General features: G+C 43.1%; 1 protein-coding gene across 1 annotated transcript in view; it reads right to left on the reverse strand.

Annotated features, from left to right (window-relative positions):
• LOC130410597 (serine/threonine-protein phosphatase 6 regulatory ankyrin repeat subunit C-like) overlaps nucleotides 1–24,680 on the reverse strand; it is a 109,909-nt gene extending 85,229 nt beyond the window's left edge. The window contains exons 1-8 of the mRNA XM_056735361.1: nucleotides 24,339–24,680; nucleotides 21,974–22,057; nucleotides 18,713–18,791; nucleotides 16,802–16,872; nucleotides 16,517–16,717; nucleotides 8,234–8,321; nucleotides 7,976–8,118; nucleotides 7,650–7,862 (exon numbers count right to left, since the gene is read on the reverse strand). Of these exons, the coding sequence (XP_056591339.1) occupies nucleotides 7,650–7,862; nucleotides 7,976–8,118; nucleotides 8,234–8,321; nucleotides 16,517–16,717; nucleotides 16,802–16,872; nucleotides 18,713–18,791; nucleotides 21,974–22,057; nucleotides 24,339–24,365 (906 nt within the window). The 5' untranslated portion in view covers nucleotides 24,366–24,680. The remainder of the gene's footprint in view (nucleotides 1–7,649; nucleotides 7,863–7,975; nucleotides 8,119–8,233; nucleotides 8,322–16,516; nucleotides 16,718–16,801; nucleotides 16,873–18,712; nucleotides 18,792–21,973; nucleotides 22,058–24,338) is intronic.
• Between the last annotated feature and the right edge of the window lie 224 nt (nucleotides 24,681–24,904).

Here is a 24,904-nt window from a genome sequence, read left to right on the forward strand (position 1 = left end):
AGAAAGTCCACCATCCATGCAGCCCTCCACCAGTCGGGGCTTTATGGCAGAGTGGCCCGACGGAAGCCTCTCCTCAGTGCAAGACACATGAAATCCTGCATGGAGTTTGCTAAAAAACACCTGAAGGACTCCAAGATGGTGACAAATACGATTCTCTGGTCTGATGAGACCAAGATAGAACTTTTTGGCCTTAATTCTAAGCGGTAGTTGTGGAGAAAACCAGGCACTTCTCATCACCTGTCCAATACAGTCCCAACAGTGAATCATGGTGGTTCAATTCAATTCAAGTTCATTTATATAGCGCTTTTCACAATGTGCATTGTTCCAAACCAGCTTTACGGGAGAAAACAGGAAAAACGGAAAAGGTAAAACACAGCACAGTGCATGGTGTTCATAGTTCAAGCAAGATCATTCTAATAAAGAATATCTGATTAATAAATAAATGTAGACTCCCGGTGAGCAAGCCAACACTGGTCTAATGTGGCGAGGAACCCAAACTCCAATGATTGATTAATGGAGAAAAAAAAACTTGTGAGAAACCAGGCTCAGCCGGGTGGGCCAGATCCCCTCTGACGTGTCATAGTTGCACTCAGTGACCCCCGACCAAAAGCCACCGAGCAAAAATCCACGAGGGAACAGGGAGAGCCCACCATCTGCAACCCCACTCGCCCAAAACCGTGCAGGTCCAACCCGGTCCCACTCCACGATTGACACCAGAAAACAAAGTGCTTTACATAGAAGAAATTAAAATAATAAAAAGAAATAAGAGTAATTAAAACAGTTTATAAAAGTAAAATACAGTACAGTACAGACAGTCGGACGAACATTGGCACAGTGCTCATTCATTAAATGCATAGCTAAACAGATGCGTTTTGAGTCTGGATTTGAAAGTGACTATTGTAGGAGCACATCTGATCTCCTCTGGAAGCTGGTTCCAGCTGCGGCTGGCATAATAGCTAAAAGCAGATTCGCCATGCTTTGAGTGAACCCTTGGTATTTCTAGCTGATATGATCCTAGTGATCTGAGTGATCTGTTGGGTTTATATTCATTGAGCATATCTGCAATGTATTGAGGTCCTAGGCCATTGAATGATTTATATACCAGTAATAATACTTTAAAATCAATCCTAAATTTAACTGGGAGCCAGTGTAAAGACCTGAGGACTGGTGTGATATGTTCATATTTTCTAGTTCTGCTCAGAATCCTGGCGGCAGCGTTCTGTATGAGCTGCAACTGTCTAATGGTCTTTTTGGGAAGGCCAGTGAGGAGTCCGTTACAGTAATTGACCCTGCTGGTGATGAAAGCATGAACAAGTTTCTCTAAGTCTTGTCTGGAAACAAAGCATCTAATTCTTGCAATATTTTTCAGATGGTAGTATGCTGATTTGGTTATTGCTTTGACATGACTACTGAAACTAAGGTCTGACTCTAGTGTCACACCAAGATTCCTGACTTGATTTTTAATTGTTTGACCCCTAGAGTGAAGGTATGTGTTCACCTTGAGAACTTCATCTTTGTTTCCAAATGCAATTGCTTCAGTTTTGTCTTTGTTTAATTGAAGAAAGTTTTGACACATCCAATTGTTGACTTCATCGATGCATTGGCACAGGGAGTCAATGGGGCTGTAATCGTTAGGCGATAGAGCTAAGTAGATCTGTGTGTCGTCTGCATAGCTGTGGTAAGCAATTTTGTTCTTTCTCATTATTTGGCTCATTGGGAGCATATACAGGTTGAACAGGATTGGCGCAAGAATTGAGCCTTGAGGGACTCCGCATGTCATGGATGTCCACTCAGACTTATGATCTCCTATACTCACATAATAACCTCTCCTATCTAAGTATGACCTGAACCATTTTAGGACTATCCCAGAAAGCCCCACCCAGTTTTCCAGCCTGTCAAGAAGTATGTTATGATCGACAGTGTCAAATGCAGCACTGAGGTCGAGTAGTATCAGCACTGATAATTTGCCTGAATCAGTATTTAAGCGAATATCGTTTATTATCTTTATGAGCGCTGTCTCTGTGCTGTGATGTGGTCGGAAACCAGATTGAAAATTGTCAAAGTATCCATTCGCGCATAAGAATTTATTCAGCTGATTGAAGACAACTTTTTCAATGATCTTGCCTATGAAAGGAAGATTTGAGATCGGTCTATAGCTGCTTAATATGGTCTTATCCAGATTGTTCTTTTTCAGGAGGGGCTTTACAACTGCAGTTTTCAGGGAGTTTGGAAAACTCCCAGAGAGAAGTGAGGCATTTACCACTTCTAGAAGATCTGCTTCTAAGCTGTTTAACACACTTTTGAAAAATGATGTGGGAAGTGTGTCAAGAGAACAGGTTGATGTTTTAAGGTGTTGTACGGTTTCTTCCAAAATTGTGCCATCAATTTCTTTGAAGTCAGACATAGTAACAACTTTCTCAGGTGGTTTGATTATCTGTCTAACCCCAGGGCAACTCAAGGATGTGCTGATCACCTTTCTGATATTATTGATTTTCTCACAGAAGAAAGAAGCAAACTCACTGCACTTGTTGTCTGAGAGCATTTCACTGGGAATCTGGTTTGGCGGGTTTGTCAGTCTCTCTACAGTAGCAAAAAGAGTGCGTGTGTTGTTTAAATTACTGTTTATAATATTTGAGAAGAAAGTCTGTCTAGCTTTGCCTAGTTCCATATTAAAAGCATGTAGGCTCTCTTTGTAGATGTTATAATGGACTACAAGTTTTGTCTTCCGCCATATGCGTTCTGCTTTTCTGCATTGTCTTTTCATATTTTGCACTGCTGTTGAGTTTCTCCAAGGTGCTTTTTGTCTGCCACTCTTCTTCCTGACTTTCACAGGAGCAATATCATCAATTACAGTTTTAACTTTTGAGTTAAAGGAATCAAGGAGAAAATCAACAGAGTCTGCAGATATGCTTGGTGTTGAGGATATAGCCTTCATAAATAGTACACTAGTGTTCTCATTTAAGCATCTCTTCTTGACAGACACAGACCTAGTTTCAGTGGCAGGAGAGATCAATATATCAAAGAAAATACAGAAATGATCAGACAGTGCTGAATCCTTGATAACAATCGATGAAATGTTTAGACCCTTACTGATAAGTAAATCTAGAGTGTGCCCACGATTGTGTGTGGGTGCATGTACATGCTGAGTAAGATCAAAAGTTTTTAAAACAGTATTGATTTCTTTTGCCATATTGGTTTCTGCATTATCTATGTGGATGTTAAAATCTCCAGCAATGGCAAAACAGTTAAACTCTGAGGTAATTGTCGATAACAGTTCTGTAAAGTCCTCAGCAAAGGCTGGAGAGTATTTTGGAGGCCTGTAAATAATGATAAGTAAAATGCGTGGAGCACCTTTTAACACAATACCCAGATATTCGAAAGACAAATAATTCCCAAATGATTTTTGCTTACATTGATATATATCTTTAAAAAGAGCAGCTAGACCCCCACCACTCTTAACAGCTCTGCAAACACTCATAAAAGTAAAGTTAGGGGGGGCTGCTTCATTTAGGATTGTTGCACTGCAGCTGTCTTCTTAGCCAGGTTTCATTCAGAAGCATAAAATCCAGATTGTTTGTGGTTATTAAGTCGTTAACTAGAAGTGATTTATTTTTAAGTGAGCGGATGTTAAGGAGTGCTAACTTAACAGTCTTACTTATCCCCCCAGCAATATTAGTTCGACGTGTAATAGGCACCAGATTAGTTAGGTTTGCAGTACGGCTATTGAAGGCCTTAGACTTTCTATCTTGTAATAGAACAGCAATAGAGGAAGATGCAGGCACACTGGGTTCCCGCTTGTTCTGTAAACATTTGAGAAAGTTACTGTTATCAAAACGGGGACCCGACACACATCACTGAGAGCTGGGATCAGTTGTTTTCGGTTCACCTCGAGCAGATGAAGGAAGGTGTGGGGCCTGGCGTTGTGGCAGAGACCGAAGAATTCTCACAGGAGCGGTAGGGCGAGCTGGGCCCGCAAGCTTTGCTACTGGCTTCGAAGTCGGTGGTAATGGAGCCTGTCTTTTTTTGGTTGTTATCTGGGGGCTTGCAGCAAAAGAGTGGGATAGTCTGGTTCCAGCATACACCAGTTCTTCCATTTTCTGTGAGAAGCACAGAAGGGGCGAGGCTGGTGAGAGGGAAAAGGTGTCTGGTGAAAGGTCCCGTTGCTCTGCTGTTATCGGAGGTTGTGATATGCTGTCCTGGCTTCCCTGGCTGTTTTCCAGGAAGTCGTCCTTGGGTGCTGAATCTTCAAGCAGTTCTGATATGTCTGTCTGTGATGAGCTCTGTGGGCAGGGCTCAGCTGAGATTGTGTCCGTGAGCAGAGGTTGTTGTGGTGGAGTGGTGTTATCATGTCCATTTTGCTGCTGAAGTGAAGTCCCATGGTCATTCATACTGTGTCCAGATGTGTGTGTGCCGTTCAGATTGAGTGGATTGGCACAAACTGCAGAAGGATGATTGAGGGAGAAGTAAATATTATCCTTTAACACTATTGAACCAAGTTTGATTGAAATTGTCAATGAAGTTCACTCCTTTTATATTGGAGGTTTTTTGCAGCCACGTATTTAGCCCAAGTAACCGTGAAAACCTGTTTGTTCCTCTTGCTGGGAGAGGTCCACTGATGAATGTTTGAACTTTCAGTCTTTCAAGTGTTTCAAAAAGTTCATTGAAATCCTTCTTAAGGAGTTCTGACTGCTATTTATGAATATCATTCTTCCCCACATGAATGATGAGTTGATTTGCAGTCTTATGTAATGGCATGTAATGGCAGTAATGGCATGTCCATCCATCAATCCATTTTCTACCGCTTATCCGGGGCCGGGTCGCGGGGGCAGCAGTCTAAGCAGGGAAGCCCAGACTTCCCTCTCCCTAGACACTTCCTCAAGCACTTACGGGGGGACACCGAGGTTTTCCCAGGCCAGCCGGGAGACATAGTCCCTCCAGCGTGTCCTAGTTCTTCCCCGGGGTCTCCTCCCGGTGGGACATGCCCGGAACACCTTCCGGGAAGACGTCCAGGGGGCATCCGAAAAAGATGCCAGAGCCACCTCAGCTGACCCCTCTCGATGAGGAGGAGCAGCGGATCTACTCTGAGCTCCTCTTGAGTGACCGAGCTTCTCACCCTATCTCTAAGGGATCGCCCAGCCACCCTGCGGAGAAAGCTCATTTCGGCCGCCTGTATCCGGGATCTTGCCCTTTCGGTAATGACCCACAGCTCATGACCATAGGTGAGAGTAGGAACGTAGATTGACCGGTAAATCGAGAGCTTCGCCTTGCAGCTCAGCTCCTTCTTCACCACGACAGACCGGTACAGCGACCGCATGATTGCAGAAGCTGCACCGATCCGTCTGTCAATCTCCCGTTCCATCCTTCCCTCACTCATGAACAAGACCCCCAGATACTTGAGCTCCTCCACTTGAGGCAGGAACTCTCCACCCACCTGAAGTGGGCAAGCCACCCTTTTCGGACTGAGTACCAGTAATGGCATGTTGTAACTTTATTCCTCTGTTGTCCAACATCAACCACAAAACAAGGCCAAACCGGACCCATATAGCCCCAGCAGATGAATCCCAAAAACCAACGAGCCCCCTCACTCCCCACAAACACCCACAGTTTGTAGAAATCACGTTAGAGGGCGCACGATCAAAACAACAAAAATCGCGTAACTTGATGACACTGTGTAGAAGCGTTGAATGATGGGATATATTGTCTTCAACTCCACCGCTGATGGTACCACTGATACATCAAATCAGACGGGAACAAGAAATCATGTTAGCGGAAGAGGTAAAGTTTAAAACCAAATTGTTAGTCATAGATGTTACAGTAATTGTCAAATTGTATGGTGTGATAACACTGCACAGTTTTAAGTGTTCAAATCAATCATAGGAAAAGTCATTTTGAATGTACCCACATCATTTGCAATAATGCTAGACTGACCGACGGTACAAACTACTTCCGCATCTGACTACGACAGTATCACGCGGTTGCTACGTCAGTAAAGGCGGTGACAAAGGGTAACGCAGATATGACACCATTGACAGGCGACCAAACGGCCCGGTCCATTTATTAGAATGGCAATTTTCTCAGGATTTAAAAGCAGTTGTAAACATTTGAGATATTGTAAGTACTATATACTATAAAAATATATAACATTTGCCTGGTGGTTTTTTCTTTTTGTTTTATTACAAACTCTACCTTTTATTAATTTGTGATTTAATCTGTGCGTTAAAGATTCAATTTTATGCACAATTGGAGTAATTCTTATTCAAATATGTCTAAAGCACAGTTTTATAAAACTCAACACAGCACTGTAACATTACATCACATTCAGATTTTTTGTTTATACTGTAGTACATGACATAAATAATCAAAGACTTCAACACAATATAGAGGATTTAAAGCAGATATTTATTGACTTTATTTGAGGACATGGCTCGGACGTTTCTGGAAATTAAGCAAAAATGACCAGAGTCCAGGTTATCTGATGACCAGTACATCACGTCTCTACTACGTTCTCGATGGGATTAATTAACAACGTTATTTAAGGACGTTTCTGGTCAGTTAGCAAAAATGAAACCTGTTATCATGGTTCCGAATAGGTAGATTTCTTCAATGTCCTCCACAGAAAGACCTGCCAGTCACACGATCCGCCATCTGTCCCACGCGTCCATTGTGTAGTCAGCAGCGAACGTTCCGTCAGGGCAGTTAGGTTCCCCCGAACCCAAGCTTCTCGTCGAGAAAATGGTGTCAATTGAGTTGAGAGACCAGTTGATCAGATCCATAATTTTCCAAGTTTGGAGAGCAGTGCAGAGAAAGTCTCTCAATAGATGAGACGAGACGAGACAGGAGACAAAGCAGGGAAAATAAGGGCAAGGACGGGGAGTGAAAAATGCGACCGCCTCCGTTGAGAGCCAAACGAGAAATTTTGCCAAGACGCCCTCAGAACATGGTCACAAAGTAATGTCACGGTGACCAAATGAAGACAAACTGGAAACGGTGTCAGAACGTACTGTGTTAGCTGGGAATGTATTTATTTGAATAAAACACATGTAAAAGCTGATAGCTTTGGTAATCACTTTGGATTCGAGCGAGAGTGATTGTATTTGCATGTTCCTAATGCAATCAGTGCGATATATGAATGGTAATATGCTTTTTCCTGATATAGTCTGTTTGCAAGCACCAGAAAGCTGTCTGTGTGCAACGTGCATACAGTAATCCCAAATTTCGTTGACTTTCTGTTCATTATAACACCAAATGAATAAAAAACTAAATATTGACCTGTGTTCTGTTTTCTATTATGCGCCTTGCACTTTTGTGGTTCGGTACAGTATGATAAAATGTTAACGTACCAGGATTTGATAGAGTGTGAAACCAAACCAACACTGTGGGGGAAACCTGTTTTTGACAAAAAATGTACATTCAATCTATTTTTGATATGCCTGAAAACATTCCAGATCCCACCATGACATCTGACTTGTTTTCCCAGATTGCATCATAAATTAGTATCAATATGTATTCTTATTGTTATATAAAATATCTTCTATTGTGACAGAAGATTTTGGTTATATCCCCCACCCCTAATTCAGAGGACGATTCAAAAGATAAAAGATGCAGGTGAGAAAAAATGCAAACAATCATGATCTCTTTCCCTTACTTACCTGCACATTGATGTCTGCCCCATTATTAAGCAGCAGCTCCAAACACTCAGCTCCATCTGTAGCCATGGCAGACATGTGCAACGGTGTGCACCCGCGCACATTTGTCTGGTTAACCCCGGCACCGTAGTAAATCAGCTCACTGGCTAGTTTACGTTGACAGGTGTAACAAACCATGTGAAGAGCCGTGTTCCCTAAGATATCCACTTCATCAATCTATGAGAAGTAGAAGAGAGAGATAGACTAAATAAAAACACTTAGGCCGATATCCTCAAAGATTGATTCACAATATAAAAACCTACATTTATCCAACAGGATGCTTTCCTCACCTCTGCTCCATGTATTAACAGGCACTTGACCACTTCGATGTGTCCACTAAGAGCAGCAACATGCATTGGGGTAAATCCCTGCTTATCCCTGCATGATATATCAGCACTGCATGAAAGTAAAAGCTTCACAACCTCCAGATGCCCTGACCATCAGACAAAATACAAATGCAGGACATGCACAATGAAAAACTGTATATTCTGAATAAAATCCCCGCAGCATACATGCTATCTGAAGTAGCAAATCAAAGCACCGAGTACCTAGATGAGCTGCCAAATGAATAGACTGTCTTTCCCTGATGTCTCTGGCATTCAGGTTGACCCTGTTATTCAGGAGCATGGTCACTGTCTGAATACATTTGGAATGTGTTAATGGAAACCTTTATATAATTTGACATTCTGTTTTACACAACCACAACATTTAAAGGAATAGCGTTATAATAAAAATCATCTTGGTTACGGCTGTAACCTCAGTTCCGTGATGGAAGGAACGAGACGTTGTGTCTAACCGACAGATGGGGAAATTTATATGCCGGACTCCACTCCCTGATATCCGAGTAGAAAAGGGAGACGGTGTGCTGGATTCATTCACCTTTAGTTCTGAGGAGCCTCTCACGACAGCTGCAGCGGCGGCACGCATTGTGGGTAGAAGAACACAACGTCTCTTTCCCTCCATCAGGGAACTGAGGTTACATCCGTAACCAAGACATTCCCTTTCAGTCGGTCTCTCAACATTGTGTCGAACCGACAGATGGGGTTCCAATTGAATACGCCACTGCGGTGTGCCGTATCACAATCTCTAGCGAAGCGACGGTGACTGGGCTGGGCATATCAGGCGTGAGCACTTTCGCAAAATTGCAATCTTCCAGTGGATAAGTAGGTAGGGCATTATGAAATGCCCCAGAGCATTATGAAAATGTGGGAAGCCTCAGCCTTCGGTCCTCACAGGCAGCGGTCTTGTTTCTCTAACAGCAAGAAGCCGTAAGGCCACTGGGTAGGCGCTTCTTCCTCAAATGGGAATGCACTATAGAGACCACTTCCTACCATAGGGAGGAGTTCAAGGAGATACCAGCATGGTCTCGCCATCATGGGAGAGCTCATAGGAAAATGTGCGAACTGAAGTAGTTTATCGCAAGGTGGAGGTCCACCTAGAGGAGGTCATGGGTTACAAACGTGGGAACCAATCATGAGGATACATCAGACGGAACCACCCGATTGGGGGAGTTACAACATCCAGTAGCACTAGGTAGAAGGGAGGGAGGCTAAAGAAACACATTGGCCTACCTATGGTAAGGGGGAAAGGTGCTTTCGCAGGCATACGCCCTACCAGCTGCCGGTCCTACATGTTGGCATGCAGGACGCGGGCTGATACCGGTTCTACGCTGAGGTTGTAGAACCTCACAAAGGTGTTGTGCATGGCCCAACCCGTGGCTCTGCAGATGTCTGCCAGAGAGGTGCCCTGAGCCAGTGCCCACGATGAGGTAATCCCCCCGGGTGGAGGGGGGACTCACTGCTAGTGGGCACGGCGATCTTGGGATCGGTACACTGTCATAACGGCGTCCACAATCTAGTGCGCTACTCTCTGTTTGGAGACAGCCCTACCCTTCAGCTGACCTCCAAAGCAGACAAAGAGCTGATCAGAGCTCCTGAAGCTCTGCGTGCAGGCCACGTAGAGGCACAGTGCACGTACTGGACACAACACGGATGGGGTTGCATCTTCCTCCCCAGTGGGGAGTGCCTGCAAGTTCATCACCTGGTCCGGAAGGGAAGTGGTTGTAACCTTTGTGCATGTAACCAGGCCGGGGTCTAAGGAAAAACGTTTGAATCAACGGGCACGAATTCTAGGCAATCAGGGGACACCTTGAATGCTTGCGGTTCTCCTACCCTCTTGGTGAAAGTGAGCGCCATCAGGAATTCATCGTGGGACCCTTCAAGCCCGCCTGGACCACATCAAGGTCCAAAGAGGGTACGGAGTGCAGAAGAGGAAGATTCCTCCTTCTCGCGCCCCTTAGGAACCTGATGACCAGGTCGTGCTGTCCAGAAACTTTCCAGCAACTGGGTCGTGATGAGCGGCAATGACGGCTACATACACTTACAGTGTGGAAGACGAGAGGTTAGTTTCAAGTCTCTCTTGTAGAATGGACACCACATTCCCAATCGAACAACTCCACGGGTTTTCTCTGCGAGAAGAGCACCTGGACGAGAAGAGGCGCCACTTATAGACGTATAGCCGCCTAGTGGCCGGGACCCTAGCCTGAGTGATGGTCTCAACCACAGCAGGGGTTAGGAACTCAGGATCTCCTCTTCCCGTCCAGGGGCCAGACATGGAGGCTCCAGAGGTATGGTCTAGCATGCCATAACGTGGCCTTCCCCTGAGAAAGCAGGTTTTTGTCTGGGGAATCGGCAAGGGGGGAGTTGTCGTGATGAGCATTAGCTCTGAGAACGAAGGCAGGTTGGGCCGTTACACCACAGGGCCTGCACCCAATGTGTGCTGGTGAGCTGGACTGCGCGGGTGGAGTCGCCACTGTCTGCGAGGCGTCGACTGACGAGTGTGTGCGTCGGCTGTCTGGTTCAGGTTGCCTGTGATATGTGAGGAAAGGGAGCGGATCACCTGCTGAAAGGTCTTGTCAGGCTCCCAGGGACTGAAAAAGAGGGGGCTAGGGGTAAGATCTGCTTCATCGACCTCCTGTGGGGTGGTTCGAAGGCTGGCAGCGCGGATCTCTCACCGTTAGGAAGCCCCTGAGGAGGAGATTGGCTCTGCTGACATACCTGCCTGGCGATGATGTAGCACAACGCACCGTCGACTGAGAGTGCAGAGAGCTGCTAATTATTGCCGTCATTGTGTATCGCCGTAACGCAACGTCGAGTTGCCGAACACCGACATGTAGATGGTGAGAGCGGCTGTGATAAACACCTAGAGAGAGAGGAAACTCTCTGAAGTGGGCTGTTGGGATGGGGCAGGACCCGTCCCGGATCGACCAACCAGCGATGGGATGGCTGGGGTCGGGCCCGAAGGTATTCTCAATCTCCCTGGGATCTTCCCATAAGGTCCGCTTGTGCTTCCGCCGCGGCTGCTAGGGTGGTGGTCTCCTCTTTGACGTCTTCTTCCATGGGGCCGTCTGAGTAGGGGGCACCGAATCCGGAGGATGGCCGAGACCGAGGATGGCCGAGTCGCGGTGGGGAAGGATATGCTTGAAAGTTTTGTCTGCTTCTTTACTGTCGAGACCTGCTGCTCGACAGTATCACCAAACAGCCCCCCTTGCGAGATGGGTGCGTCGAGAAGGAGGATCTTCTCGACGTCACTCATCTGTGCAAGGTTCGGCCAGAGGTGTTCTCTCCTGGACCATAAGTGTGGAAATCGTTTGACCTAGGGCCTGCGCGGTAACCTTGGTCGCCCGTGAGCAAGGTCGTTGGCGGTGCGGCGTTCCAGCATTAGTGCTGGTTCGGTCTTACCCTCGTGGAGCTCTCTCAACACCCTGGCCTGATGGACCAGCAGGATGGCCATAGAGAGGGGGAAGCTTGGCCCACAGCAGTACAAGCACTCGACACCAGAGATGCCGAAAACCTGTATGCTTTCGACAGGAGTCTAGTTCGACTCCCCCAGGTGGAACAGCGGGACATGCCACGCTGGAGAAATTTGCTCTTTCAGTGAAAAAACTCGAACACTTCTGAAACTGCCGAGACGCCCAGGAGAAGACGCCGCAGGAAGGGACAGTCCTTTTCCCCCACCCGTAAGATTCCAGCAGTAACTCGGCATTGAGTTTGAAGTCTCGAAGTCGATCATGTGTGAAGGACAAAAGGTGAATACAGCACACCGTCTCCCTTTTATAGCCCGATATCCTGAGGTGGAGTCCGGCATGCAAATTTAATTCGCCAATTTCATTGACCTTTTCATAACTAGTCGAAGTTGATAGGTTCTCAAGGGCGAACCCCATCTGTCGGTTCGACACAACGTTGAGAGACCAACAGAAAGGGAAATGTCATAATTGACTCACTTTTGTTGTTCCAAATCCACATGACTTTCTCATGCGGAACTCAAAAGGAGAGTAAGCAGCATATTGTCATGAATATAAAGACGTGCTCAAATTTGTTGGTACCCTTAAAGCTTTTTGAAGTAATGGTAAATTCCTCCTGAAGAGTGATGAAATTAAAAAGCTATTGTATCATGTTTACTTGCATGCTTTTGGAATGTCATAAAATAAAGCAAAGAAGCTGTGGAAAGAGATTCATTATAGCTTGCTCTACAAAGATATTCTAAAATGACCTGGACACATTTGTTGGGACCCTTTAGAAAAGATAACACATAACTGGATTATTGTGATATTTCCTTTTTTTAAATTAGTATCACACGTGTATCCAATCTTGTAATCAGTCATTTAGCCTATTAAAACCGGGTAAAGAAGTCACTGTGCTGTTTGGTATCATTGTGTGCACAACACTGAACATGGACCACAGATGGCAAAGGACAGAGTTGTCAGAGGAGCTCAGGAAGAAAATAATAGACAAGCATGGTAAAGGCTTCAAGACCATCTCCAAGGAGCTCGATGTTCTTGTGACAACAGTTGAAAATATTATGAAGAAGTTTAAGGTTCATGGAATTGTACCCAACCTCCCTAGGCATGGCAGCGAGAGGAAAATCCACCCCAGATTGAACAGAAGGAGCGAATGGTACAAAAAGAACCAAGTATAGCTGCCAAAGAGATACAAGCTTAACTCCAAGGTGAAAGTACGTCAGTTTCTAATCGCACCATCCATCGCTTTTTGAGCAAGAAGACCCAGGAGGACTCCACTTTTTATAGAAAAACATAAATAACAGACTGGTATTTACAAAAATTCATGTTGACAAGCCACAATCCTTCTGGGACAATGTCCTTTGGAGAGATGAGTCAAAACTGGAGCTTTTTGGCAAGTCACATCAGCTCTATGTTCACGGACGAAAAAATCAAGATTTCAAAGAAATGAAAATGATACCTGCAGTGAAACATGGAGGAGGTTTGGTAATGTTTTGGGGCTGCTTTTATGTGTCTGGCACAGGATGCCTTAAATCTGTGCAGGGCACAATGAAATATCAAAACTATCAAGGCATTCTTGAGGGAAGCGTACTGCCCACTGTCAGAATGCTCTGTCTCAGTCGCATGTCATGGGTCCTCCAACAGGATAATGACCCAAAACACACAGCTAAAATCCCCAAAGAATGGATAAGAACAAAACATTGGACTATTCTGAAGTGGCCTCCTATGAGTCCTGATCTGAATCTAGGGCTGAACGATTAATTGCATTTGCATTTAAATTGCGATATGGTCTAACACGTTTTTCTAATTATGGGGATCCACAGTGTGATGCTACCCTGCTCGGAGCTGATCAGCACACTCACACCTGCACTCACACACATCATCAACACCTCTCTATTTACCGGCACTTTTCCATCCACATTCAAACAGGCCCAGATCACGCCCCTACTTAAGAGACCCACATTGGCCCCACTACTACCAACAGTAACTGTCTCTCTCCTACCATTAATTCCAAAAACATTTGAAAGTTTTCAACCAGGTATCTTCCTACCTATCCAAGAATAAACTACTGGATGACAAGCAGTCTGGCTTCAAAACAAACCACTCCACTGTGACTGCACTGCTATCGGTCACAGAAGCATAGAAAGTGACCTATTTGTCAGGTACAGTGACCCATACCTCTGCATTTAACCCATCCAGGGAGTAGTAAACACACACTGCAAGTCATAAAGACACAAAAACCTGGAGCAGTTGGCAGCTATCACTGCAGCCTTCTGGTCACGAGTCCGACTCTCTAACCTAAACTACCTCTCCGGCAAATCCTTCAGAGTGTCATAGAGTGGCTCGCTGTCCACTGGTCACCACATGATCACCAGGGTCCCTCAGGGATCAGTGCTTAGACCGCTGCTTTTTTCCATCTACACTACTGTGGCAAGGGGGGTGTCGTTTAGCGAGGTCCGCTCAAGAGGGACGAAGCGGGAGAAGAATGGTGGTTAAGTAGGTCAAGTGCACATTAGAAACACCTGTTTTTCGTTCCAGTGATTGGTGAGGAGATGCTTATAAACCACCTCGAGGCGGCAGGAGCTGGAGAGAGAACAGCTGAGGATTCGAGGACAATGCACGGATCAAGAGACCAAAGCATACGGAGTTCATTCTGTTGAATTCAATGAGTGAAATTGTTGAATGTTAGTGCAGTGGCACAGTTTTTTTGTTAAAATAAAGAATCTCTAAAGAATCCCAGCCACAGCCGACCCAGTCTCCTTCCTTCCGTACATTTGAACCTTGTTACAACGACATCCTTGGGAACCATCATACGGGCACATGGTTGCACGTATCACTGTTATGCTGATGACACCCAGATCTACATCTCGTTTCAGAAGACATCTCAGCTTGGAAGAAAGAGCATCACCTCCAGCTGAACCCTGCCGAGATAGAACTACTAGTGTATCCGGTACACCCCATGGTGCAACTCGATCTCAACATCCAACTTGGCAATACCACAATCACTCCTTCCAAAACAGCCAGGAACCTCTGAGTCATATTTGATGAGCACCTCACATTGCAAAGACAAACGTGGTCATGCCGATATGCCTTATTCAACATTAGAATGGTTAGACCCTATCTCACTGAGCATGCGGCACAACTCCTTATCCAGGCCCTGGTAATCTCAAGGTTGGACTACTGCAATGCTCTCCTTGCTGGTCTTCCTGCAAAGGCTATCAAACCACTCCAGCTGGTTCAGAACGCAGCAGCACGCCTCTTCTTCCAACAGCCCAAAAGGGCTCATGTGACACCCCTTTTCATCTCTCTCCACTGGCTACCGGCTGAAGCCCGTATCAGATTCAAGTCACTAATGCTTGCCTACAGGACTATCACCGGATCTGCACCGGCATACTTTCACACCCTCCTACACTCCATCAAGAACCAGCAACATCTTGTATTGCCTTCTCATTAGGGCAGTCAATTTTCCCTCTCATTCTCCTTCACAACTCCTTCCTGGTGGAACATTCTTCTCAGTCAGGTCAACCACATCTATACAACATTCAAAAAACAACTTAAAACCCATCTCTACTGTGAATACTTGACAGACAAATGAGAAAAAAAGAAATAAAACCTAGCACTCTCTCTTTCTCTCAACAGGTAGTGGTCTAGCTTTTGTTGAAACTAGTAACTTTGTATTATTGCTCCCTGCACTTACTGTAAGTCGCTTTGGATAAAAGCGTCTGCAAAATGTAAATGTAAAAGCATCAAAAAATCACAGAAAATGCACTGCAATCCCGAGCTTCTGCATTTAAAATCATGAATTTGTACATTGACCTGTTGTACAATGGCCTGGGCTCGACAGGACGTGGGTCTGTGGAATCTTAGTGTAAAAGAGTAACAGCGCGTCAGGAGTGTGGGACTATTTTGCCTGTTTAGTGTGTCAGGTGTTGTGTGCGCTAACATTAATGCTGCCTGAACAGTTTTGTTTCATATGCATGTAATCTGCACTTTTGATTTTCTGTCTTCTGTGATTAATGACTTTCATGTTACACTAAGTTTATTTGTCAGTGCTTTGTGTCATGATAATTATTACATGGCTGGGAATTTAACAAATCATTCAATATATTAGTATGATTGGGGTAGTTCTATAAAAATGTCAATCAATTCATGCATCAAAGAGGTTCAGAGCTGCAGAAAACCTTTCCTTGCAGTGATTGCCTCTAAAGGTTGTTCAACAAAATATAAGGTTAGGGGTCCCATCAGTTTTGTCCATGACATTTTCATTTTTTTTATTATTTACAATTTAACGTTGAATAAAAAATAAAAAGCAAAGTTTGGTTTCTATTAAATATGGAATAAACAATGGTGGGTGCCAATTACTTTAGTCAGTTCTATAACTTTAGTCAAGTTCTATAACTCTGCATTATTCTTTTTTTTTTTGAGGGTTACCAACAAATTTGAGCACGTCTGTACTGAAAATTACATGGTTTTGGCCAAAAGTGATGTCTGGCAGATACTCCTCTCTTGTTTTTGACCACAGCAGTAACTCTTATGGCTCGTGACTCAATAGGCTTTGCCCACGTGTAACTGTTGGCCAAACCTACTCAAGTTATTCTGAGAGAACGGGCTTCAGACGGATCTGTAGTGTTGTGTGTGATCCGGACATTTATGTGATGTTGCCTCATGGGAAGTGACTTTGGCCATGTTCTGATGCTTTACCCCCTCCCATCCTCATGCACTTTCCTGTCAACTCTTCTACCAACAATAAAAGCAAAGAGCCTCTAAATAGCCAAAGAATGTAAATAAACACATGTACAAGGTCTTGAATACTTTGCCTTTTATTATACTGTCTAGCAGTTTTCCCAATTTTAACATCATTTATAGACATGTGTGTTGTGGTCCATATGATGACTATTCTACAGTACACAAGAGAGGATGTTTGCCATGAATCACATCAATGTGATGGATGAAAACTAATGTGAGGTCTAAACAACAGGTGGGTGAGTAAATGGCGATACACTGATTAAATCATTCATATTTGATTTCATACCTCTACGTATCCACTGTGGGCTGCGTGATGCAAAGCTGTTCTACCAAAACAATCGGCTACATTTACATCGTTTAGATGAGGAAACAGAACCTTAACACAATCTATTGCATTGTTAGCTGCAGCCACGTGAAGCGGCGTCTGCCTGATCCTATCCTGAGCGTTCACTTCTGCCCCCTTCTTCACTAGCAACCAAACAGCTCTCTGCAATGAAACGCCATACACAATGAAAAAAAATACAACAACAGAAAAATACAAAACAAAAATAAAGTGCTCTTCTGCACTTACTTCATTGTGTGAGGCAGCTGCTCGGTGAAGGGGAGTCAGCCACTCCTGATCTTTAGCGTTCACATTCGCACCTGACAACACAAAATCCCCATCTACTAATACATCCAATAAAAGAGCAGTTATGATCAAGCCTGACATCATTTGCTTATACCATTCCAGAGCCCCATGTTGTGTGTTTGTTTTTATATGGATTTACAATGGCAGGGTGATTTATAGCTAGGTGTGTTCAGAAAATACATTTATTTGTTGATGTTATTTACATGCAGATTTGTATTTTCTTATTTACATTTTATTTAAGCCTAAAAATTAAATGAGACATTTCAGATATTTGCACTACTTTTAATTGCCTGTTTGAAAACCTGAATGTGACTCTCTACTGCGGAAGACTAAAGAAGATATTTTCAGACATGTAGAAGCAGACTTTACTGTGACTCTGACTGTGCAAAACAAAGTCATACAGGTTTGAAATAAAGGTGACATAAAGGTGAATAAAGTAGGTGAGCAAAATAATTATCATTATTCTCTCTCTTTGAAGATTCAATTTTATTTTATTTATACAGCACTTTTCACTAGTTTCATTGCTGCAAAGCAGCTTTACATACATTACATTACAATTTTTTACAAAACTAATTTCATCAAACTACATCTGTGGCTGCAATGACTAAATTAAGAAATAAATCACATTATAAAAGAGATATTTCTTGTCCTTGATTGCTATTGGTTCACGCAGATCTTAGGAGCTCTTATCAGCTCTTTGTCTGTTTCGGAGGGCAGCAGGGAGGACTGTCTCCAAACAGAGACTGCAGCACCAGATCGATGAATGCCGTAGTTGCCCATGCCCACAGGGGCCCCGTCCAGGGACATCTCTCTGGCAGAGGTTGGGCTATGCCCAAACACCCTCGCGACTCCGCGTAAACCGGTATCAGCCCGCATCCTGCATGGCCACGTGTAGGACCGGCAGCCGGCTGGGCGTACGCCTGCGAAAGCACCTTCCCACCCTTCACGTAGGTTGGATCAGTGTGCTACATAGCACCCCTCTTTTGTAAAGAACAGGCATTCCATCCATCACTGAGCAAGCACCCCCTGCATGTGGGCGGGCTGGGTAGAGCAGCCCTGCCCCTTAGGCCAGGATCCCATACGAGTTAGCATATAACTCTAACCGGACCTAGTGCTACCGGACAACTGTAGCACAGTTTGCAGGGCTTGGGCTGTTCCGTCCGACGTACCCTCATGAACGGTTCCCATCTCTGGTAACCCATGACCTCCCAAGGCGGACCTCCACCTTGCGGTTAACTGCCCCAGTCCGCACTTCTTTCATGAGATCTCCACTAAATGGCGAGACCATGTTGGTATCCCACTAAACTCCTCCCGACGGAAGTGGCCTTCCTCTAATTAAGAAAGCAGCGCTTACCCAGTGAACCCTGACCGGACGGCTTCTCGGGTGGTCGGGGCTTCCAACTTTCACCTGAGAAAGCTCTGGGACCCCCAACCCATCACACTGGAAGGTTACAATTTCGCGAAAGCTCTCATGTATGACACGCCCAGGCCTGTCACCGTCACTCCGCTGGAGATTGTGACACGATACAGCGTAGTGGCGTTTTCCATGGGAACCCCATCTGTCGGTTCGACACAACGCCGGGAGACCGACAGGGGACCGTCTGGGTTACATCTATAAACTCAGTTCCCTGATGGAGGGAACGAGATGTTGTATCCATTATGCCACAACGCGTATCGCCCTCTGCAACAGTCGTGAGCAGCTCTCAGGCTCCTCAGAACACAAGGTGAATGAATGAAGCACGCCGGCTTTCTTTTATACCGGACATCTGAAGGCGGAGCCCGGCATGCAAATTTTATTCGCCAATTTCATTGGCCTTTCTAGAAGTGCAAGTAAATGGCATACTGTGATTTCACCTGAGGCAATGAGAAGGTCCATTATATGAACATCCCCTACGCAGGCGGCGGCATGCAGGACACTGCGCTGTTCTTCATCCTAAACAACAAATGACTGTACAGTGAAGCATTCACAGCTAAAAATCCAATCTTTGTCTTTTAGGTTGCTATTAAGCAGGAAGGTTTCAACTCATTATTGATGTACAAAGTGGGATTAGTAAAAACACGTAACCTTAGAGCTTATAATAACATTAAAAGAACAGTTGACTCCAGAAATTAAATTAGCCTATATTTTACTCACCCTCAAGCCGTCCCAATGTCACGGAACTGAGCAGGGAAGGCGGGGTGAAAACGCAAGCAAAGTATATTAATTATCCAAAGCTAGACAGACAAGTGACAGTTTGGAGACAGGCGAGCACAACAGGTGAGTAGGTCTAACATACAAAGGTAAACAATCCTATTACGGTGGTGAGCTGCCACAGTCGGTAGTGCACATCACTGTGACAAATTCAAGTGTAATAAAAATGTCAGTTGCGATAACGATTGCTATTTGTAGTCTTTGAGTTGTGGATGGTTTTATTTAAAAGATTTTACATTAACACAGAAATTATTGGCATACGTTTCCATTGGTGTGTTCAAGCACGGGCCTGCATGGAAAAAGATGGTTTTTCTGCAGAGAGACATCTCTTCATTTGCGCTCCTGTGCACATCCTACGAACACAGATTTAGTGCAGCTGTACACATCTTTATTTGGACAATGTATTTAGTTTAACATCAACGAGTAGGAAAAAGCTTTTTTATGGCAATCTGAATAGAAAAGCCAAGGAAGGTTTAAACACTTTGTTTCAATTGGAACTGTTATGGACTGCAGTGTTGGGGAAGCTACTATGAAACTGTAGTTAGATAAGCTACAAGCTACTCATCAATAAAAGTAGTTAAGTTACAGCTAAGTTACCCATTTGAAAAAGCAGTTAGCTACACTACAAGTTACTATAAAACAGTAGCTAGCTACATTGAAACTACTTTTAGAGTTTCATTGTATATAAAGAATAACTGATTCATTGATAATGAAAAATATTTGAAGAAAACAATGTAATACAACACAGTTATGATTTCAATGTTATTTTGCGCAGATATTGAGTGGTTTACCGTAAATTCCAGGAACGCTGCTTTTAAAGCTTTATTTAAATGTAGAGGATCCGTGTCTCTTTCAATAACCTATTTTTAATAAGTAGAAAAAACAGATGGTGGGTTTCAGTTGGGGCTGTCCCGCAATATATGCACACCATATGGATTTTTTTACTGTAGCATTTTGGAGAAATACACAGTTTTCCACTTTAAAAGGCTATAGAAACATTATACATCTTCCGATTATGAATCTGAAATTCAGTCGCCATGACTTGCTCCATCCTGGATGGATGTGTGTGTGTCGAGTTAACTTCGGCACATTCACGTAATCATCAGACGCATCTGAATACTGTGCGTAAGCCGCGAGATGCGTCACAGGACAATAGCGGGCAGTAATGCAAACATTTTCAGTAGTAAGTAAGGTGACGACGCACGTGCTCAGTGCGCTGCACTACTTATTGCTTTAAAGTTCGTCGCAATGGAATGTAGCGAGTAGCGTTTGGGCACACTACACTGCTACTTGCTTGTAAAAGTATTTAACTACCGGAAAAGCTACACTGTTTTAAAAGTAACTTAACTACCGTCAAGCTACAGAAAAATGTAGTTAAGTTAGTAGCGTCGCTACATGTAGTTAGCTACTCCCCAACACTGATGGACTGTAAGGGTTAATACACCACTGACTGAAGATGTCACTGCAACAATAGCTTTTTCATTTCATATTTAACTTTCTAATATTATTTAAGTTTTCATCATTTAGGCCTGCTGATGTTTATTTAAATGTTCATGTGGTTGCTACACACAAATATAATAATATGAACATCATTTATATTTTATTTAAATAAATAATAAATTTAAATGGATGCTTTCACGGTGCGAGTGTATGTGTCTCTGCGTGCTTGTCTGTTTGTGTGTGCGCGTGAATGTCTGTGTGTGTGTGTGTGTCTGTGTGTGTGCTTGTCTGTGTATTAGTGTGCATATTGTGTGTGTGGAGTGTTTGTATGTGTGTGTCTGTCTTCTGTGTTTTCACTTTTTTCTTGTTTTTACAGGTATATGCCTTTAGTTGTTTATCTTATAGTCAATGTGTCTCATGTACAGCTGCTTTGTAACAAAAAAATTGTAAAAAGCGCTATATAAATAAAGTTGACTTGAGTTGAGACGCAAGATATATAACGTCACTGTCTGAAATTGTTCACTCATTTTCATTCACTTCTTTCCCATACAGTGGACTATTTAGCATTCGCTGTATAGGGAATAGTGAATGAGTGGACGAGTGTGCCAATTCAGACGCAGCTTATGGCTTCTGGAGAGAGTCGAGCTCCAGCTGAAGACTGACCTCTGAGTCGACGTATGACGTCTCTTATATTGATAGCCTATGTGCGTTTTTAAGAACTTCTCATTTTCAAGCTACATTTAGTATTGCTCTATCCCCTGCGCTTCCTCGTTCATCTATTCTCAACTGAGCTTAAGCTAGGAATGCAGCTTACATCATAATTCAAACTTCGGGTCAAAGTTCAGTTATCGATCTGCTTCAGAGGACATGTGTTAACCACCGGTGACATATGTCATAGTTTCATGATGTTTTTTTTAGCTTCAAAATAATGGCCACCATCCACCAACCCTGTAACAAAGCTGGGAAGAACGAGGATATTATTTAACATAACTGTGGTCCACTTAAAGCAGACAGTCATATCCTAGTGGGATGTCTTGAGGGTAGGGATGTAAACAATGTCAAAATCAAGCATCCTCTTTTCTTTATCCTCTAATCATAACTGTTGCTTAGAGGTACAAGTAACAGTACGAGATGAGTCAAATGATCTAAAAATCAAACCGAATAATTGCACCAGCTGGACATTGACAAAGGTAACATCTATTCTTTTTTCTAACATTCTCTATGTTAGGCTCGGAAGACCTATCCTTTCATACAGTCATGTGACCACCATAATATTGAGACAATTTTGCGATGACACGATATCAATACTAATGTTACATTCCTACTTGAGGGTGAGTAAAAAAAGGCTTATTTAATTTCTGAAGTGAACTGTTCCTATAAAAGAATCATTCTATAATGAAAACGTCAATAGCCATAATCATTTCAGTTGCAGTTTGCTGCATCACATTGAAATGTCTGTATACTCTGTGATAGGTCAAACGCACCAATTCATTGACATCTTCCTTTTGTTGCAATAAAAATGTCACCATTTCTTCATTCTGGCTGAAAATTGCCTGGACCAAGAGTGACTGAAAAAGAGACAAAAACACATACATTATAAAAATGTTTTAATAATTTGTCTATTCACTAACATCCTTTGAAAACATTAAAGGGGTCATATGACAGAATTTCATGATTTGATTTTGATTTAGTGTGTTGAATAACCGTTTGTAAATGTATAAGACCTCCAAAGTAACAAAACTCAATGTTTTGCACAAAATTATAAGAGAAGTTTGATCCAGATCTCTCTAAAACTCCTGGATCAGTCACGCCCCCAAATTTTGACGTCACAATGTGGCAATGTTTGCATGAAGCCGCACAAATGTACAAGCAAAGAAGGCGGCGTAGCTTCAGTTATTCCAGCAGTGGTGCTTCAGCCCCCATATCACAGTGGAAATGCTTAAGACAAAATAAAAACACCTCTGTAAAGTGTCCTACTCTCCTACTTAGGTTTAAAGGCAAAACCGATGCTGGTTTTAGGCTTTATGCACTTATGTACTTGTTCTCATGCATCTGAACATTGTCTGTCATGAATCCTATTTTACTGGGTGGCGATGCGAACGTACGACCGTTCCGGCATGAGAGCCATGCTTGCATATGCGCTTTTGATCCGCTCTTTTTAATTATTTAATCTGACACTGCTGTTATTAGAATACTCTTTTTGCATATGTTACGACGCGAAACGCCTCAGAGTGAGAGGAGAGATAACCTGACAATTGCCCTCGTTCTGGATTTATGGTTATGGTAAGAGCCGAAACATTTCTGCCACACGCTTGAACACACTGCTCAACTGGCCAATCAGAGCACACTGTTCTTTCAAAGGCGATGAGTTTTGTAATAATCGTTTAAGAAAGGCATAGTGGAGCTACAATTATTAATGGTATGTGAAAGATCATGGGTATTTTTCAACCTTTAAACGTATAAACACATTGTATTACACTGAAAACACAAGTTAATAATGTCATATGACCCCTTTAAAGAATTTACTGTAAAAGGTAATCCACGGTGAAACTGTCTCGTGAAGTCATAGCATTCGGTAATGAAGGTCACTCGATTCACGAGCAGTCTTGTTGTCTAATTGGCACTAAAATGAAGTTCAGCCATTTTTTACTAACACTTTGGATATCAATGTCCTCATGCAGGACTTTATCATCAACACAGAAAGAAAGGCCTCTTTTTCTGTTTTGCATGCAGGCCAGCAGCAATGAAAAGACAATAATTTCTTTATTAGAGATTGAAGCTGATGAGGTTTACACTCAGAATGTGTAAGGGCTGATTTTTTTTAGCATGCAGTTATATTTAATCGTGTGACTGGTTTGCCCACGGTTTATAATAGGTGATGTTTAGGTGGTTAAACTGCCACCGTGCATCTTGTAGTGTCGAACAACATATTGTGCTTTGGCTACAGACATCCATTTAATATGTGTTTATTTTTAAGCTGTATCTTATAATCACACTGGCATCCTTCTTTATTCTCGGCAGAAACTAATTTTTGCTTACGGTATTTATGAACATTAAACTTAAGTGACTTGTCCATGGTACTGTGACCTCAAGACTCGACTCTGGAGCAAAAATGGGAGCATACGTGTGGTCTGGACCAGTCTTGTTTGAGGGCATTTGTTTGGTTGCCCTGCTGAAAAATTCTAGAACCCTGCCCAAAACACAATACATGAAGATGGGAATCAAATTAATGGGCATCAACACCCGTTTTTTTATGTGTGGTTCACAATGGTGTTTAAATGGAACCACTAGAATTTATGTAATGTTTTCTATTATTTAGCAGGGTGCGTTTATTTAGAAGTAGTATATCACAAATAATGACTTTATAGCTGGGTTTACACATGGATCACAAATGTACATTGAACATTTCCACCTGATCAAAGCAGTGCTTTAGGGATTGTATAAATATACCATCTGGGCTAAATGTTACTCTTAACTTGCTGAGTGCTCTCTGTATTTGATACTGTAGGCTACTGTAGGCTATTGAAATGTTAGTCCGTGTCAGTTCCTCTAACTTGGTTAAAAATAAACATTCACGCACACGCATAAAATGGAGATCTTTTGTCTTAATTTATCAGGTCATGATAACTAACGTTCTGGTGTTCATCTTCTGTGATCATGTGCGCTTCTGTGAAGCTGATAGCTATCTTTAAATAGTGATTTTTTTCTCTAGTTCTGGTCAAATATAACCGGTTTGAGTATAATACAAATCTAACTAAAGCAGTTGCAGAGCACATGACATGACATGGAGTTCCTACTGCTGCCCTTACAATCATACTGAAATATAAAGGGGAAACGCATTTCACTCACCTGATCCCTGATGTTTGAGATGTTCATCTCCTAAAATCAGCCAGTTCGATGTTTAATGATTAGAACCATTACAAAGAGTTTGAGGAAAAGTTTTAAAACATGGACGGTAAACACAACAGACAGTGGATCCACGCGCGCAGCTGCGCTGTAATATGAACCTGATGCTTCACAGCGACATCTACTTTCACAAAGACACAAAGACACACAGCCCAAAATAACTGAAAAAAGACCGAAAATAAAAACTTATACAGCCGCCGAAAAATCTAAGAGACTATTCCAATATTTCATATAATCGGCATTTCTAGATGTAGTTTGGCTATTACAGTCAAGCATCAGTTGTATTTCAAATAAAATCAAACCTGAGTGATATAAACAGCAATGTGAAAGTCTGACAGAATGACAGACACATGACAGACACATGAAAACTGTGCCAATAATTATAATACAAATAATCGTTTCTCTTGTTTTCACCTGTAGCATGTTCTGACTTAAAGGGATAGTTCACCAAAAAATAAAAAGTCTGTCATCATACGAGTTGTTTCAGGGGCGTGTCCCATGAAGCCGGT

This window comes from Triplophysa dalaica, chromosome 21 (genome assembly GCF_015846415.1).
Source record: "Triplophysa dalaica isolate WHDGS20190420 chromosome 21, ASM1584641v1, whole genome shotgun sequence".
Classification (NCBI taxonomy): Eukaryota; Metazoa; Chordata; class Actinopteri; order Cypriniformes; family Nemacheilidae; genus Triplophysa; species Triplophysa dalaica.